General features: G+C 43.0%; 1 protein-coding gene across 2 annotated transcripts in view; it reads left to right on the top strand.

The window, feature by feature from the left end:
• Positions 1–17,660, top strand: part of usp45 (ubiquitin specific peptidase 45) — a 130,723-nt gene that overhangs the window by 81,766 nt on the left and 31,297 nt on the right. For both annotated transcript variants that reach the window (XM_067984776.1, XM_067984777.1), the window contains exon 9: positions 10,985–11,072. In XM_067984776.1, the coding sequence (XP_067840877.1) occupies positions 10,985–11,072 (88 nt within the window). The remainder of the gene's footprint in view (positions 1–10,984; positions 11,073–17,660) is intronic.

Below are 17,660 nucleotides of genomic sequence, written 5' to 3'. Positions count from 1 at the left end.
GAGACGAAGTCAACATGGTTTTATGAAAGGGAAATCGTGTTTGACAAATCTCTTAGAATTTTTTGAGGATATAACTAGCAGGGTAGATAAGGAGGAACCAGTGGACGTAATAGATTTGGATTTTCAAAAAGCATTCGATAAGGTGCCACACAAGAGTTTGTTACACAAGATTAGGGCTCATGTGATTGGGGGTAATATGTTGGCATGGATTGAGGATTGGTTAACAGACAGAAAACAGAGTAGGAATAAACGAGTCATCTTTGGGTTGGCAGGTTATAACTAGTGGGGTGCTGCAAGGATCAATGCTTGGGCCTTAGCTGTTTACAACGTATCGAATCATAGAAAGTTACGGCACAGAAGGAGGCCATTTGGCCCATCGTGTCTGTGCTGGCTGAGAAAGAGCTATCTAGCTTTATCCCACTTTCCAGCACCTTGTCCATAGTCCTGTAGGTTACGGCACTTCAAGAGCACATCCAAGTACTTTTTAAATGAGTTGAGGGTTTCTGCCTCTACCACCCTTTCAGGCAGTGAGTTCCAGACCCCCACCACCCTCTGGGTTAAAAGATTTCTTCTCAGCTCCCATCTAATCCTTCTACCAATTACTTTAAATCTATGCCCCCGGTTACTGATCCCTCTGCTAAGGGAAATAGGTCCTCCCTATCCACTCTATCTCGTCCAGTCGTCATATTATATCCCTCAATTAAATCTCCCCTCAGCCTCCTTTGTTCCAAAGAAAACAACCCCAGCCTGTCCAATTTTTTCTCATAGCTAAAATTCTCCAGCCCTGGCAAAATCTCCTCTGCACCCTCTAGTGCAATCTCAACTTTCCTGTAATGTGACCAGAACTGTACACAGTACTCAAGCTGTGCCCTAACCAATGTTTTATACAGTTCTAGCATAACATCCCTGCTCTTATATTCTGTTGGTAGAGGGATTTGGGTGTCCTTGTACACAAATCACAAAGTTAACATGCAGGTACAGCAAGCAATTAGGAAGGCAAATAGTATGTTAGCCTTAATTGCAAGGGGGTTGGAGTATAAGGATAAGCAGGTCTTGCTGCAATTATATAAGGCTCTGGTGAGACCACACCTGGAGTACTGTGTATAGTTTTGGTCTCCTTACCTAAGGAAGTGTATATTTGCCTGAGAGGGGGTGCAACGAAGTTTCACTAAATTGATTCCTGGGATGGGAGGGTTGTCCTATGAAGAGAGGTTGAGTAGAATGGGCCTATATTCTCTGAAGTTTAGAAGAATGAGAGGTGATCTCGTTGAAACGTATAAAATTCTTAGAGAGCTTGACAGGGTGGATGCTGAGAGGCTGTTTCCCCTGGCTGGAGAGTCGAGAACTAGGTGGTCATAGCCTCAAGATTAGGGGTTGGCCATTTAGGACCGAGATGAGGAAAAATTTCTTCAGTCAGAGGGTTGTGAATCTTTGGAATTGTCTACCCCAGAGGACTGTGGATGCTCTGTCGTTGAGTATATTGAAGAATGAGATCGATTGATTTTTGGACACTAAGGGAATCATGGGATATGGGGATAGGGCGAGAAAGTGGAGTTGAGGTAGATCAGCCACAATCTTATTGAATGGCAGAGCAGGCTCGAGGGGCTGTATGGCCTACTCCTGCTCCTATTTCTTATGTTCTTATCTTATGTTCTTAAAATGGTTCTTAAGTGCAGGTGCAATGAGCAAATAGCCATCTTCTTTGCTGTAAAGTTCTTTGATTTTACGGGCAGTCCCAATCCACTCCCTAGTGAGCATGGGTTTAAAAATTGCTGCTGATTCAATACTAATCAACAGTGTCACTCAGATGAGCCTAAGGAGTTGGGAAATGGGGGAAATTTCTCCACTGGTACAGCAGAGGTTGTGGTTGAGAGACATTGTTGGCCTAAAGTAGAAGGAGCTTTGCTTGACCTAGGACTAGTTGATGCTGGCACAAGGTGACTGAAATTCTTGCACTAACTTCCTTCACCTTATTGAGTGCATTTTTTTTTAAAAAGACAATTGTCTGCACCATTTTACACTTTTAAAACTTCACCAGCTATTTCTCTCATGCTCTGTGTGGAGGCCCACTTAGTAATTGAGCCCTCACTCCCTACAATCTGAAGTATGATCATGTATATACAAGATTAAAATATATTGCATGCACAATATTTGGTAATGTAACACTGTCCCGGGAACCATTGGAAACCCTGGTTATTCTAAATCAAAAGCAAAATACTGCGGATGCTGGAAATCTGAAATAAAAACAGAAAACGCTGGAAATACACATCAGGTCGATGACCTTTCGGCAGAACTGGCAGAAATTGAAGATTTAACAGTTTTTAAGCAAGTACAGAGCCAGGCAAAGGGGGGGAAGGAAGGGGAGAGGAGTAAAGAACAAGCGGGAAGGTTTCTGATAGGATGGAGGGCAGGAGTGATTAAATGACAAAAGAGATGAAGGTGCAAGGGAAGGAGGGTGGCAACGGTACAGGTAAAGAAACAAAAGATGGGTCCAGAGGAGCTGTAAATGGCAACAGCAGAACCATTATCAGCATCTGCTGTCTGAAAAAATGGGAGCAGTGGTCCCTTCAGAATGCTGAAAGGGGAGGGGAGGGGAAAATGTGTTTGTTGGTGGCATCGCGCTGGAGGTGGCGGAAATGGCAGAAGATGATACGTTGAATGTGGAGGCTGGTGGGGTGGAACTTGAGGAAAAGGGAGACCCTATCATGGTTCTGGGAGGGAGTGGAAGGGGTGAGGGCAGAATTGTGGGAAATGGGACGGACACGGTCGAGGGCCCTGACAACTACAGTGAAGGGGAATCATCCGTTAAGGAGAAAGGAAGACATATCGGAAACACTGGTGTGGAAGGTGGCATCGTCAGAACAGATGTGATGGAGACGGGGAGTCTGGGAGAAAGGAACAGAGTCCTTACAGGAAGTGGGGTGAGAGGAAGTGTAATCAAGATAGCTGTGGCAGTCAATGGGCTTATAGTAGATATTAGTTGACAGCCTATCCTCAGGAATGAAGATGGAGAAGTCGAGGAAGGGAAGAGTTTGAGATGGACCATATGAAGGGAAGGGTGGAAATTGAAAGCAAAGGTGATGAAATTTTTCAATTTGGGGCAAGAGCAGGAAACGGCATCGATACAGACATCAATGTTTTTTTTTTATTCGTTCACAGGATGTGGGCGTCGCTGGCAAGGCCAGCATTTATTGCCCATCCCTAATTGCCCTCGAGAAGGTGGTGGTGAGCCGCCTTCTTGAACCGCTGCAGTCCGTGTGGTGACGGTTCTCCCACAGTGCTGTTAGGAAGGGAGTTCCAGGATTTTGACCCAGCGACAATGAAGGAACGGCGATATATTTCCAAGTCGGGATGGTGTGTGACTTGGAGGGGAACGTGCAGGTGGTGTTGTTCCCATGTGCCTGCTGCTCTTGTCCTTCTAGGTGGTAGAGGTCGCGGGTTTGGGAGGTGCTGTCGAAGAAGCCTTGGCGAGTTGCAGCAGTGCATCCTGTAACTCGCCAAGGCTTAGAAAAAGAAGTGAAGGAGGGGACCTGAGTATGACCGGAACAAAGAATGTTCCATGTATCCCCCAAAAAGGCAGGCATAGCTAGGACCCATACGGGTTCCCGTAGCGACACCTTTTATTTGGAGGAAGTGAGTGGAGTCTAAGGAGAAGTTGTTCAATGTTAGATAAAGTTGAGCCAGGCGGAGGATGGTGGTGATGGATGGGGACTAGTTGGGCCTCCGTTCAAGGAAGAAGCGGAGGGCCCGCAGGCCTTCTGGGTGGGGGATGGTGTAGAGGACTGAACATCCATGGTGAAAAGCAGACAGTTAGGGCCGGAGAACTGGAAACTGTTAAAAGTGGTGGAGGGCGTCGGAAGAGTCGTGGATGTAGGCCGGAAGAGAAAATAGTCGAGATAGGAAGAAATAAGTTCCGTGGGGCAAGAACGGGCTGAAATGATGGATCTCCCGGGGCAGTCCTGTTTGTGGATATTGGGAAGGAGGAAGAAGTGGGCTGTGATGGGTTGGGGGACTATGAGGTTGGAGGCCTTGTGGGGTGGGGGGGAGATCTCCAGAGGAAATGAGGTCGTTGATGGTCTGGGAAACAATGGCTTGATGTTCAGCGGTGGGGTTATGGTCCAGGGGTAGGTAGGAGGAGGTGTCGGAGAGTTGGCGTTCAGCCTCCACAAGGTAGAGGTCTGTTTGCCAAACAACAGCGCTGCCCTTGTCAGTAGGTTTAATGACAATGTCAGGGTTGGACCAGAGAGAACAGAATGCTGCAAGTTCAGAGGAAGGTAGGTTAGAGTGATTGTTGGGAGTAGAGAAATTGAGACGGCTGATGTCACGCTGGCAGTTCCCAATGAAAAGATAGAGAGGGTAAGAGGCCAGAGGGAGGGGGTTCAGGTGGAACGAGAACTCTGAAGGCGGGAGAAATAGTCCATTTTGCAAGGTGGGGAGACTCCTGGCCAAAGAAGTGGGTACGGAGGCGAAGGTGACGGAAGAAGAGCTCAGCATCGTTTCAATCTCGAAAATCATTGAGGTGTGGTTGTATGGGGATGAAGTGGAGGCTTTTGCTGAGGACTGATATTCGGGGTCAGAGGAGATAATGATTAAATTAAAACTGAACGATAGCAGAAGTTCAATACAGCAGATTTCACTTGATTACTGAGCTTATAACTTGCATCTTCTTAGGTACAAAAAAGTAAAAGATACAGTGTTTTGCTGACTCTCCTAATATCGAACCTGAACCAGTGTCCATAATACAAACTTATATGTGAGGTTACGTTGAATCACCACAGAGTCTTGGCGAGCCACCTCCATATGGGTTGAGGTATGGTGGTCACATAAAAACAGATGACTTAGGAGAAAGTTATCACGTTTATCCTAAATCAAGAATTCTTGGCTATGCAGCTGCCTCTGAAGTGGACTTCAAAGGATCAGGTCCCTCTCCCATGTCTCAAGTCCTCTGCTACTTTTTTTAACTGTAGTGATTGGACTGAGATAAAGGAAATCAAAACTATGCTTTACACCAATAAATACAGCAGTCACTCACAGGAGGGTGCAAAAACATAGGGCTCATCTTCAAAATCCTTTCTCAAGCCAGACAAGGTGACAAACTGCCAGATTCAGCAGACTAATAACTAGTTATCAGGAACTGCTTCTGGGAAGAGCGACGCTTTAACTTGATTGTTGTTTTTAGGATTATGAAGGGACTAAATAATGACGAGCTATTTCACCTTGTCCAGAACAGTAGAACCAGAGGACACGGCCTGCACTTGGAGGAGGGTAAATTCAAAACTAATCTACGGAAACATTATTCCAGTGAGCGTGTAGTCAGTCTATGGAACAGGCTCCCTGGGGAGATGGTGGAAGACAGTATTGATTCATTCAAATGCAAATTGGATAGATTTCTTTCAGAAAACAATATTATGGGATACAATATATGAGTAATTTGAGACATGATGTGTGGCAAGTGTAGCATGCTTGGGAGGAACAGGTGACTTTGGACCTATGGTACCCATAGCATTCCACCACTGGGGTTTTCCTGTTCTCATGTCTGGGCCTGTTGTAGCCTAATTGATAGAGATTGATTGCTATGATTAGTCAACAACTCCACTATTGTTTTATTACGTGACTACCAGGATGGTAGAAGGCAAACTAGGTGGACCTTGGTCTTTTTTCATCGAGCAATTTCTATGTTCCTATGTAATGGTTTAAAAGAAAACAAAGAACAGACGTAGGGGTTCTAATACACAAATCTTTAAAAATGGGAGGACAAGTTGTTAAAGCTATCAAAAAAGCATAAAGGATTGTAGATTTTATAAATAGGGGCATTAAGTACAGTAGCAGAAAGATAATTCTAAGCCTATAAAAATGATTGGTTAGACCACAATTAGAATATTGTCCAATTTTGGGCACCTTACTTTAAGATGTCAAGGCCATGGAGAGGGTGCAAAAGGGATTCATTAAGATGGTATCAGGAATGAAGGTTATAGTTATGAAGAAGGACTAGAGAAATCAGGATTCCTTTCATTTAAACAAAGGTTATGATGAGAACTGATAGATATGCTCAAAATTGAGGGCTTTTGATGAACTAAACTGGGAAAAACTATTTCCATTGGTCAGCAAGCTGAATTTAAGATGTTGACCAAAAGAATGGAGCTGTTAAGAGAATTTTTGTTTTTATGCAGAGAGTTGTTAGGACAGAGAATACCCTATCAGAAACAATGGTGGAAACAGAATGCCATTATATCTTTTAAAAGGAAGTGGATAAATATTTTAAAAGGTGCCAGGATTGGGTAGGCAAATGGGACTAAGTGGATAGCTCATCAAGCCGACACAGCATTGCAACTTTTAAGCGAGTTTTAAGTTGCATAACAGGCATTTTTAAAAGCATACTGTCACATTTGAGACAGTTTATCATGGATCCCTGTTGCTACTAACAGCAGTTCAACCTGTTCTTTTTTTTTATTCGTTCACGGGATGTGGGCGTCGCTGGCAAGGCCGGCATTTATTGCCCATCCCTAATTGCCCTCGAGAAGGTGGTGGTGAGCCGCCTTCTTGAACCGCTGCAGTCCGTGTGGTGACGGTTCTCCCACAGTGCTGTTAGGAAGGGAGTTCCAGGATTTTGACCCAGCGACAATGAAGGAACGGCGATATATTTCCAAGTCGGGATGGTGTGTGACTTGGAGGGGAACTTGCAGGTGGTGTTGTTCCCGTGCGCCTGCTGCTCTTGTCCTTCTAGGTGGTAGAGGTCGCGGGTTTGGGAGGTGCTGTCGAAGAAGCCTTGGCGAGTTGCTGCAGTGCATCCTGTGGATGGTGCACACTGCAGCCACAGTGCGCCGGTGGTGAAGGGAGTGAATGTTTAGGGTGGTGGATGGGGTGCCAATCAAGCGGGCTACTTTATCTTGGATGGTGTCAAGCTTCTTGAGTGTTGTTGGAGCTGCACTCATCCAGGCAAGTGGAGAGTATTCCATCACACTCCTGACTTGTGCCTTGTAGATGGTGGAAAGGCTTTGGGGAGTTAGGAGGTGAGTCACTCGCCGCAGAATACCCAGCCTCTGACCTGCTCTCGTAGCCACAGTATTTATATGGCTGGTCCAGTTAAGTTTCTGGTCAATGGTGACCCCCAGGATGTTGATGGTGGGGGATTCGGCGATGGTAATGCCGTTGAATGTCAAGGGGAGGTGGTTAGACTCTCTCTTGTTGGAGATGGTCATTGCCTGGCACTTATCTGGCGCGAATGTTACTTGCCACTTATGAGCCCAAGCCTGGATGTTGTCCAGGTCTTGCTGCATGCAGGCTCGGACTGCTTCATTATCTGAGGGGTTGTGAATGGAACTGAAAACTGTGCAGTCATCAGCGAACATCCCCATTTCTGACCTTATGATGGAGGGAAGGTCATTGATGAAGCAGCTGAAGATGGTTGGGCCGAGGACACTGCCCTGAGGAACTCCTGCAGCAATGCCCTGGGGCTGAGATGATTGGCCTCCAACAACCACTACCATCTTCCTTTGTGCCAGGTATGACTCCAGCCACTGGAGAGTTTTCCCCCTGATTCCCATTGACTTCAATTTTACTAGGGCTCCTTGGTGCCACACTCGGTCAAATGCTGCCTTGATGTCAAGGGCAGTCACTCTCACCTCACCTCTGGAATTCAGCTCTTTTATCCATGTTTGGACCAAGGCTATAATGAGGTCTGGAGCCGAGTGGTCCTGGCGGAACCCAAACTGAGCATCGGTGAGCAGGTTATTGGTGAGTAAGTGCTGCTTGATAGCACTGTCGACGACACCTTCCATCACTTTGCTGATGATTGAGAGTAGACTGATGGGGCGGTAATTGGCCGGATTGGATTTGTCCTGCTTTTTGTGGACAGGACATACCTGGGCAATTTTCCACATTGTCGGGTAGATGCCAGTGTTGTAGCTGTACTGGAACAGCTTGGCTAGAGGCGCAGCTAGTTCTGGAGCACAAGTCTTCAGCACTACAGCTGGGATGTTGTCGGGGCCCATAGCCTTTGCTGTATCCAGTGCACTCAGCCGTTTCTTGATATCACGTGGAGTGAATCGAATTGGCCGAAGACTGGCTTCTGTGATGGTGGGGATATCGGGAGGAGGCTGAGATGGATCATCCACTCGGCACTTCTGTCATGATACTGCTGACAACACACAATTGGTGTGGTGCATTGGCACTGACTTTCATATGTCAGCACATCTGTGAATGTTCTATTCAACCAATCATCTTAGAGTCCTCAATAAAGCAAGGATCTTGCTTGTAGCAAGTTTTCAAGCAGAAAAGAGTGCATACATTTATCTGTCAGATATCTATTTGTTTTCTGATATGGAGATGCCGGTGATGGACTGGGGTGGACAAATGTAAGGAGTCACACAACACCAGGTTATAGTCCAACAGCTTTATTTGAAATCACAAGCTTTCGGAGCTTTGCTCCTTCGTCAGGTGAAGTGAAGAGTTGCATAAAGGCACAGCATATATAGTCAGAGAACAATGCCTGGTGATTACAGATAATCTTTCTAACTGCCCTTTATCACACCTCGGCAGAGAGATAATCACAGCAATCAAAGGAGTGAATGGTGTTCATACAGGTTAGTCAGGGAAACATTACATCCAAGAATACTGAGGTGGGGTCACAAGGGGTCACAAATGTAGCAGGTGCTGGGGTTTGTATTAAAAACAGGTAACTTTTTTTCAGCTGGAAATCGCAGCAGGTCCGGCCGCATCTGTGTATGGAGAACAAGCCAACTACGACTTGAGTCTGGATGACTCTACGTCAGGTGGGGTTACATGTAGCGTGACATGAACCCAAGATCCCAGTTGAAGCCGTCCTCATGGTTCGTGTTACGCTACATGTAACCCCACCGGAATGACTTCTCCCAAGGTGGGAGATGCAAGCAAAAAAACGCAACCACCAAAAATATGTTGGTACTTGTATGTCCAGTGGTTCCCAAGTTTAAATCTTCAAATGCTGACTAAACTTCATGTGGTAATGAGCAGCTACTGTATACTGAGCTGCTGCTGGTATGTATTAGGCTATTAGGCCTCACAGCAAACTTTGAGCCTTCAATTTTGTTTTTAAAAAGTAATGCTAATTATAGTAGTTGCAATGCTACATTACTGTTCTACTAAAGAGAGAACTCCAAACTATTAGTTGGAAAGAAACACCCAGGAAACAGGCAAGCTTTGTGGCGGATATGAGACTAACTTCTGCTCACCTTATTACCTCCTTTATTGGGCATTGCTCTGAATGTAGAGCAAATTGAACAGCAGCCGTTAGTGTTTCACCAGCAGTGGACAGCTGTAAATTCAGGTTACTCTCAGTGGGGGGGAAATGCACCCAGTGTATTGTGAATGGTTATTATCCAACAATCTTTCCAGAACACGCTCTCATTCTGCCTCAAGCAATTCCATGTGTTTAACATTTATATATTAAAAAAATTGATGAAGACTTTTTTTTGGGTCTTGCATTTTTCAGATTGTATTAGTTCTAAATACTAGTCGAAGTCCTATGGCAATGCTCACGAGAAGTGAAGACCTAGTGTAGTCTTCAAGTATAGGCGGGGGTTAAAGGGTGGAGAATAATTAGATTGGGGGCATGCTGATGTAATTCAGATCCCGTTTTAAAGTCATTCTGTTATTTTTGTATCAGGCTTTAACACAACACATCAAAATTTGGGAAACAGTATATACTGGTGACAGCATTAGAGTTATGCTGCAGTAGAAGTTAAGGAGCTGGAGCGCTACAAAACAGATGCTACAGCACCAATATTACTGAGAAGGTATAAATTACAGTGTGACAAAATAGATGCTTTTCATTGGGGCAGAAATTGCTTGCAAAGTAACGGTGAGCTCAATAGCGCTCACTGTTGTTCGTGGCGAAATGGAGGAGCAAGCTCATACATGCGCAGTGAAACGCGGAAATCCTGAACTTGCTCCCAGTGGTTTGCCGGCAATATGACAGCTTTGAATTAAAGGTATATCGCATGCTGCAATCACGAAAATCATTGAAAAAGCGCCAACTTGCTCATCTGCCCAGCTGGAAAGTAATTAATATCGCCACAAAACAAGTACGCTTAAAAAGTTTTAAGTTTTAACAGAGTAGTAAGTCTTAACGACTGCCAAACAACTAAAAATTAACTTTTAAAAATATGGTGTCTCATTACTCATTTTAATAATTATTGCTCATTTTAAAAAAAAATTTAAAGATTTTTTAAAAAACTTTTTCCTTCTGTCTCTTTTATTTAATTCAGTTATTATTTTACCGTATCTTTTTCGCTGTCTATAACTACTTTTACAATGATTTTAATAAAACTTTCACTTCCTGGTTTTAACGTTTCAAGCCTGCAGAGTTATGCAGCTTGTCAAAAATGCTGCAATCTGGTTGGTCGAGGGGAGAGTATGATCCTCTCGCTTCCCCCAGGGTCCTATCTACGCATGAACTGATGGTGGGCTCTTCTCCACATCCTATTCGAGGAAGTGCCTGAAGAAAAGTTAGTGGGTCAGTATAAATCTATGGAGAGGTGAGCGCTGTTGGTTTGCCACTCTGACCAATTTCTGCCCCAATATAATTGTCGACATAGGAATTAATTTGCCATTTTAAAGTGGTACATACCTATATTTTAATTATAAATTCCTATGTCTATTTACGATGGTAACTCCCTATGTAAACTTATCATGGTGCACTTGCACCAACCCCCCACCCCACCCCACCCCAGCAATGCCTGATTTTAATTTTCATTGACTTCAGACCCCTCTAAAGAGAAGCAAGAAAAAGAGCAAAGGTAGGGGGGAAAACACAGGAATGGGGAAGGAGAAGCAGTTGTGAAATCTCATTTTGTGTGCTTACTCTCTATCAGGATATATTGAAGCGTTGGTTGTAAAAATCAATTTATGTAGTTGTAATTTGTAATGTATGTGTAGTTCCATGAATATTCCTGTTTTGCTTGATTTGGTAGCTATACTTTACTTCTCTGCCCCCTCTCCCTGACAGAGCACCACGTTTCAGGGGTTTCCAGCAGCAGGACAGCCAGGAACTGCTTCATTATTTGCTGGATGCCATGCGGATTGAAGAAACTAAGGTAATTTTATGAAATTCTTCTATTTTAACAGAGGGAGAGCGAGGCAGTTTAAAAAAAATTGTCACGAGTAGTATACTGATATTTCCATGTCGTTAAAGTATATGTATATCACTGTCAGCAATGGCTATTGCCCAGCTAAAACTGGCATTGATTGGCTCTTCTTCGTCTAAAATTGTCATGGTAAATATTTTTGGATGAGTATAATTTATTTTTAGATTTTGAGCTCCGTTACTGCTGATTTATAACATTTTGCTATTTCCTGGATCAAAAGAGCTGATGAATGATAATAGAAGTTTATATTTACTCATCATTATTTCTATATGGTGCAGCTGTTACCTGTCAACTACTGATGTAATTTATTTCCTGTGTTATTTAAGCATGGATAACATTTTAATGTTTAAAAATGTATCTTCAGCACTTACCCAGGGCCGAATTTGTCCTTAAATATCTCTATCACTCCTCAACAGGTAAAATATGCTAACACTATTAGTACAAGAGCAATTGACCAGGCTGGCAGTGTGAGGAGGGAGTAAGATAACATTTAGTTGGGCTAGGACAATTTTTTCATTCTGAATTTTGGAAAACCATCCTTTAAGAAACAAATATTAATTGTAGGTTTCATAAAATTATATAAACTGAATTCATAAGCAAAGAATATGTGCTATATTGTAATGGTATAATCAACACTTCAACTTCTGGAGTTTTTAAAAAACTGTTCAGATTTATTCACTTAAAATGTTTTCACTTGGTTCACTTTAGGACTTTTCATAGACTCATAGAAAGTTACGGCACAGAAGGAGGCCATTCAGCCCATCCATATCTCTGCCAGCTGAGAAAGAGCTATCCAACACTTGGTCCATAGCCCTGTAGGTTACGGCACTTCAAGTGCCCATCCAAGTATTTTTTAAATGAGTTGAGGGTTTCTGCCTCACCACCCTCTGGGTGAAAAAATTTCTCCTCAGCTCCCCTCTAATCCTTATACCAATTACTTTAAATCTATGCCCCCTGGTCACTGACCCCACTGCTAAAGGAAATAGGTCCTCTCTATCCACTCTATCTAGGCCTCTCATAATTCTACACACCTCAATTAAATCTCTCCTCAGCCTCCTTTGTTCCAAAGAAAACAACCCCAGCCCGTCCAATCTTTTCTCATAGCTAAAATTCTCCAGCCCTAGCAACATCCTTGTAAATTTCCTCTGCACCCTTTCTAGTGCAGTCACATCTTTCCTGTAATGTGGTGACCAGAACTGTATACAGTACTCAAGCTGTGGCCTAACCGGTGTTTTATGCAGTTCTAGCATAACCTCCCTACTCTTATATTCTGTGCCTCGGCTAATAAAGGAAAGTATCCCGTATGCCTTCTTAACCACCTTATCTACCTGTCCTGCTACCTTCAGGGAACTGTGGACATGCACTCCAAGGTCTTTCTCTACACCTCTCAGTATCCTCCCATATATTTTGTACTCTCCTGTGTTGTTTGCCCTCCCCAAATATATTACCTCACACTTCTCCAGATTGAATTCCATTTGCCACTTTTCTGCCTACCTGACCTGTCCATTGATATCTTCCTGCAGTCTACAGCTTTCCTCCTCACTATCAACCACATGGCCAATTTTTGTATCATCTGCAAACTTCTTGATGAAGCCCCCTACATTCAAGTCCAAATCATTAATATATACCACAAATAGCAAGGGACATAGTATTGAGCCCTGCGGAACCCCACTTTCCTGAACACTTTTGTGTTTGTGACAAAAAGGCAGTTTCCATAAGCAGACAAAGGCTCCTTTGACCAGACAGCTGTGGCCTTATACCTGCCCTGTGTTGGACAATGTACTCTAGTTTAATAGTCCCTAATGAGGTATATTGTTTACTGTAGATCATGTTAAGATGCCCAAAATATTCTTTCCCTCCCCTGAAAGGTAGAAAATACTATACTTCAGACCAACGCATATAGACAAAAATTATTTATTTACAGTTTAGTTAATACACAGAAGCCAAATGAATCAACACGATACTTAAAGTTGGAACCAGTCCGTAAGGTGCTAAAATATTCTTCTTTGAGTGCAATTCTTAGAGAGTCCAATATGCAGCAAGACTTTTGAATAAAACAATCAATTTGTCTCTTGGTAGACCTTCCATCTAGAAGATTGTACATGTTTGATCAAAATCTTTATTCAATTCATGGAAGTTTGGATTTCCTGCCAGATGGGAGAAACAACACTTTCATCTAGCATGGTTCACTTCAAATCTAAATAGTTTTTTTAAAAAAAAACCTCCCAAAATTAAAGTGTTGAATTAGCCAGTCATGAAGCCCCTCATAAGTCACAGTCATCAATCATTCATGATTAAAGATACCAGTAATTGGAACAATTGCATATAATGCATATAAATGATGAGTAGGTGCTCGCACATCTGGTTTCTAAGTACCTGTTAATGTCTAGATCATATACAATTTGATTAGCACCAATAATAAAGCCCCTGGTTCCAGGTTACTCAACCTGGTCTGGTCCTGTAGACAGTTTATCTCCAGACCTTCATTTTGACATTAAGGAAGGAAAGAAGGTCTCTATTTAACTCTAGCTATTTCAAAGCTGTATGAAATAAAAGACAGAATCTTCCTATTTTGTCATAAGCTCTTTATTAGCTTTGGCCTAAATGGTGCAATGCATTGGTGTGCTACAGGGTAGCCCAAAGAGTTATTTCCCTTCATTTGCCTGCAGTGAGTTTCCAACATCGGCAAAGGTCACCTGGGAATGTGCCAAGAAAGTTACTTTCTTGAGTGAGTAAGGGAAAAATCAGAGAGAGTTATCTATCTAATTCTTGATTCGTCTCCATGGACCAGTTCAGAGATACCATGCAGAGTCCTTCAAGTGGGTCACTTGCCTGCTATCTCATTGTAGAAGTGGCACAGGGAAATCTTAATGGGCAAAACGAATGTGAGAAAAATTAGACTAAAAAACCAAGTCCTTAGCATTACTATTAAGTCCTTTGCAGTATAATGTTTATTTGATAAAAGAATATATAGTAAAGTTGCATTAAATTCAAATTGTTTGTAATTGTAATCATTTACTATTAATATATCAAGTATAGAGCAGCACCTATGGCTGCTTAATGCCTTGTATCATGCAGTGAAGCCTGTTTTCAGTTTAAACTGTAAATTATTTTTGACTGTCATTGTATATCCTTTGGGCAGAGTAGTGAGGGACACAGCTAGTAGAGCAGAGACATAGCAATGATTTGAAGGGCTCTAGACGGTGTGACAAAATTAGACTGGCAGGTCTATGGATCTATTCAAACTGCACAGCAGTGACAGTTGTGCCAGTCAGAACCGCGGGTACCCGAGCAGCACAGCATTGTCTGTCCTGGGAACACCACAGCTGTTAATCGAGTTATTGTTGTGGAGTGTCACAACCATGTGGTGTTGAGAGAGGGAGAGAGCCTGCAGCGACGTGCCTGCCACCAGAATCTTTTAGCAGGATTACCACCACGAACATTCTCTTGTTCAGGCTGTTTAGAAAACCCCATGAAGGATATGTTGTAATGTGCATGAATTATCCTTGCTAGTGAGCTTAACAAAACCCTTCAAACTTGATGACTATGTTTGTCTCCCAAGAAACACAGTATAAGGAGTAAAGCCGATTATTGTTACCTTTTACGTTTCAGACACTTTATTCTTGAGTTGCATACCCACACCCACTTCAGTGTGAGATCACAATTGCAATTTGACTGTTTTGGAGAAGGGGGGAGGGAACTTAAAGATGATGGGGGGATGACAATCGACAAGTCCTGCAGGGCAATTTTTTCCAATATTATTTGCAATAGATTGGTTAGTGCAGAGGCTTAGAAATAGTTGAAGCCTGCTGCTAATTGATTAATGTCTTTCACTACTGTCACTAGCACCCTGACCATGCAGGGATGATGTCTTTGTTTGACCTAAATAAATGGTTCAGTGCACAAAGCATCACAAAAGGGGCTGTTGATAGTCCTAAACCTATTTAGGGGTATTCAGCTGAGCAATTACCTATTGACTGCTAGTGTGACTATAGTGTTGGTCATAGGGTGGAAAGGGCAAATGGAGAACAAACTCGCTGACCAGGTCATATTCTCAGATGGGCCATTACTGCATAAAAGTAGGGCAACAAACACAGGTTTAATTATATACCATATTCTCTGAACATTTTTTAGGAGTGACGATACATCATTTGTTTTTGGGCACATAGCTCGTTTTAAAGTATGTGATGGTAAGAGAATTTTATAAATCCAGGGGATGCTGTTTTTTCATTAATAAGAGCTCAACCATGTCATTTTTCACCAGTCAACTTACTATGTTAGTCCTTGATCTTTAAAGTGTTTTTAGAATTCTTTGTTCAACTGTTCTCTAAAAGCTCATGCAGATATTTAGAATTGTTCAAACAAGAAGTTAGAGATTTCTACTTTTAAGAAGTAGAACTAATTAACAGTGTTGTATATTGCCAAATCTGAGGAAAAAAAACTTGCAACAAGCTTGAGTCTATGTTGGTTCATTTGTAACCCTAATTGTACCACCACACTATGAATGTGATGTCACGCCTGAGATTATTTGGTAAAAACACATCAAAGATTGACCTAGCCATATCCATGATATAACCCTGTCAATCTTTATACCGGCGGCATTCAGTTGGCAGAAGAAATGTCTGTTTCACTCAATCTGAGGCCAATCCTGTAAAAGTTGCTTCCCCCTCCAAAATGGGCAGTGGGAAGCATACAAACAATTTTGTGCATTTTGGCTGCTACTCCAGACCACAACCCATTATTTCTATCTCCCTTTGACATCTCTTGGGCGTTTTGTTCCTCCCTTTTCTCCCCTCCTCTTCCCTTCACTGTTATATGACCTTTCATTTCTCCCCTCTCAAGTACTTTGTTCCCCCACAATACCTACCCCAACCTATCAAAACTGCTATGCTTTCCTTCTCTTGCTCCTGTCTTCAAGCCCCCTTGAGAAAGACCACTCAAGTAGTCTGTACAGTCTTTGCCTTTCTCAGCATCTTCCGAAGGGTCCATCATAGCGCTCGTTGCTATCTTCTGAAGAGCAGTAAACCTAACTGGCCAATTCTCCTCTCTTGCTGACCTTTCCTCTTAGTGTACCCTTTGGGAGCTAACCTCGTCAACCCCCTTCCCCTCCTGCAACTCCACCCACCACTACCCCCTGCACTCTACCATCAACAACTTGCATTTATATAGCACCTTTTAATGTAGAATAACATCCTAAAGCACTTCACATAAGCATTAAAAAATTTACACTGAGCTAAAGAAGGAGTGATTAGGAGGTTTGACCAAAAGTTTGGTCAGAGAAGTGGGATTTAAGGATAGTCACAAAGGAGAAGAGAGAGCTAGAGAGGCGGAGGACTTTAGGAAGGGAATTCCTGAGCATGGGCCTACGGCATGGTTGCCACTGGTGGGGTGAAAGTAAAGGGGGTGCACATGAGGATAGTCAGAGTAACAGAGAGTATGGGAGTAGGGAATTGTAGATTTGGAGCAGGTTGGAGATAGGGAGAGGTGGGGGTGAGAATCTAAATTTGAGGCATTGAGGGACTGGGAGCCAATATAGAGCAACCAAGACAGGGGTGATAAGTGCTTGGGATTTGGTGTGCAATAGGATACAGAGAGCAGAGTTTTGGATGAGCTGAAGTTCTTAGAGGCTGCGAGGCTGGCAAGGAGAACATTGAAGTAATTGGGTCTGGAGATGACAGGCATATATGAGGGTTTCAATTGCAAATGGGATGAGGTAAAGGTGGAGGTGAGCAATGTTAGAGGTGTTGGACAAGAATGAGATGGACACTTACTCTGAGGATGGTGGTCCTGAGCAATGTTGTGGCACCATGGAGCAAGGAACTACCTGGTAGAGGGTGCGGAATAAGGCTGGTAGACTTATTACCTGGTAGTTGTGGGAGATTCTATGGTCGGGAATAAATGGGCTTTTTTTGCAGTTGTTACCGGGAGTTCAAATGGTGTGTTGCCTCACAGGTGCCTAAGTGAAGAATATCATAGAACAGGTGGAAGAACTTCTGGGACAGAAGGAAGAGCAGCCAAAAGCCATGCCCCACATTGGAACCAATGAAATAGATAGAAGTATGTCTGACGTCTTGCTTACAAGAGAGAAAAAAAACAAATGGTAATCTCCGGGTTGTTTCCTTTGCCACGCACCAGACAATTTAAGGAGAGGAAGATTAGGAAGGTCAACTCGTGGCTGCAGGACTACTGCAAGAAGGATGAGTTTCACATTCTTGGGGCACGTTCTGGGAAAGGCTACACCAGAGCAACGGCCTTCATCTGAACTGAAACAATACCAAAGTCCTTTCAGAGAGGGTGAAGTAAGCAGTGGGGGGAGAAATTAAACTAATGCAGGGAATTGTGGAAAATTTAGGCTTGAAACTAAAGGGAGAGCAGAATTAATAAAGTTGTTTGGAATAGAAGGAAAAGGCTTAACTAAATTAAAAAGGAAAATATCAGAAGAGAAAGAAAGGATTTGTGGTGGTGAAAACTAAGAACACTCTTGCAGAACGGACAAAGGATATCAAAATTAAATGAAGAAAAGCGGAAATAAGAATA

Source organism: Heptranchias perlo, chromosome 5 (assembly GCF_035084215.1).
Source record: "Heptranchias perlo isolate sHepPer1 chromosome 5, sHepPer1.hap1, whole genome shotgun sequence".
Lineage (NCBI taxonomy): Eukaryota > Metazoa > Chordata > Chondrichthyes > Hexanchiformes > Hexanchidae > Heptranchias > Heptranchias perlo.
The sequence above is the reverse complement of the archived record's forward strand: the minus strand, read 5'-3'. Positions and strand labels throughout refer to the sequence as shown.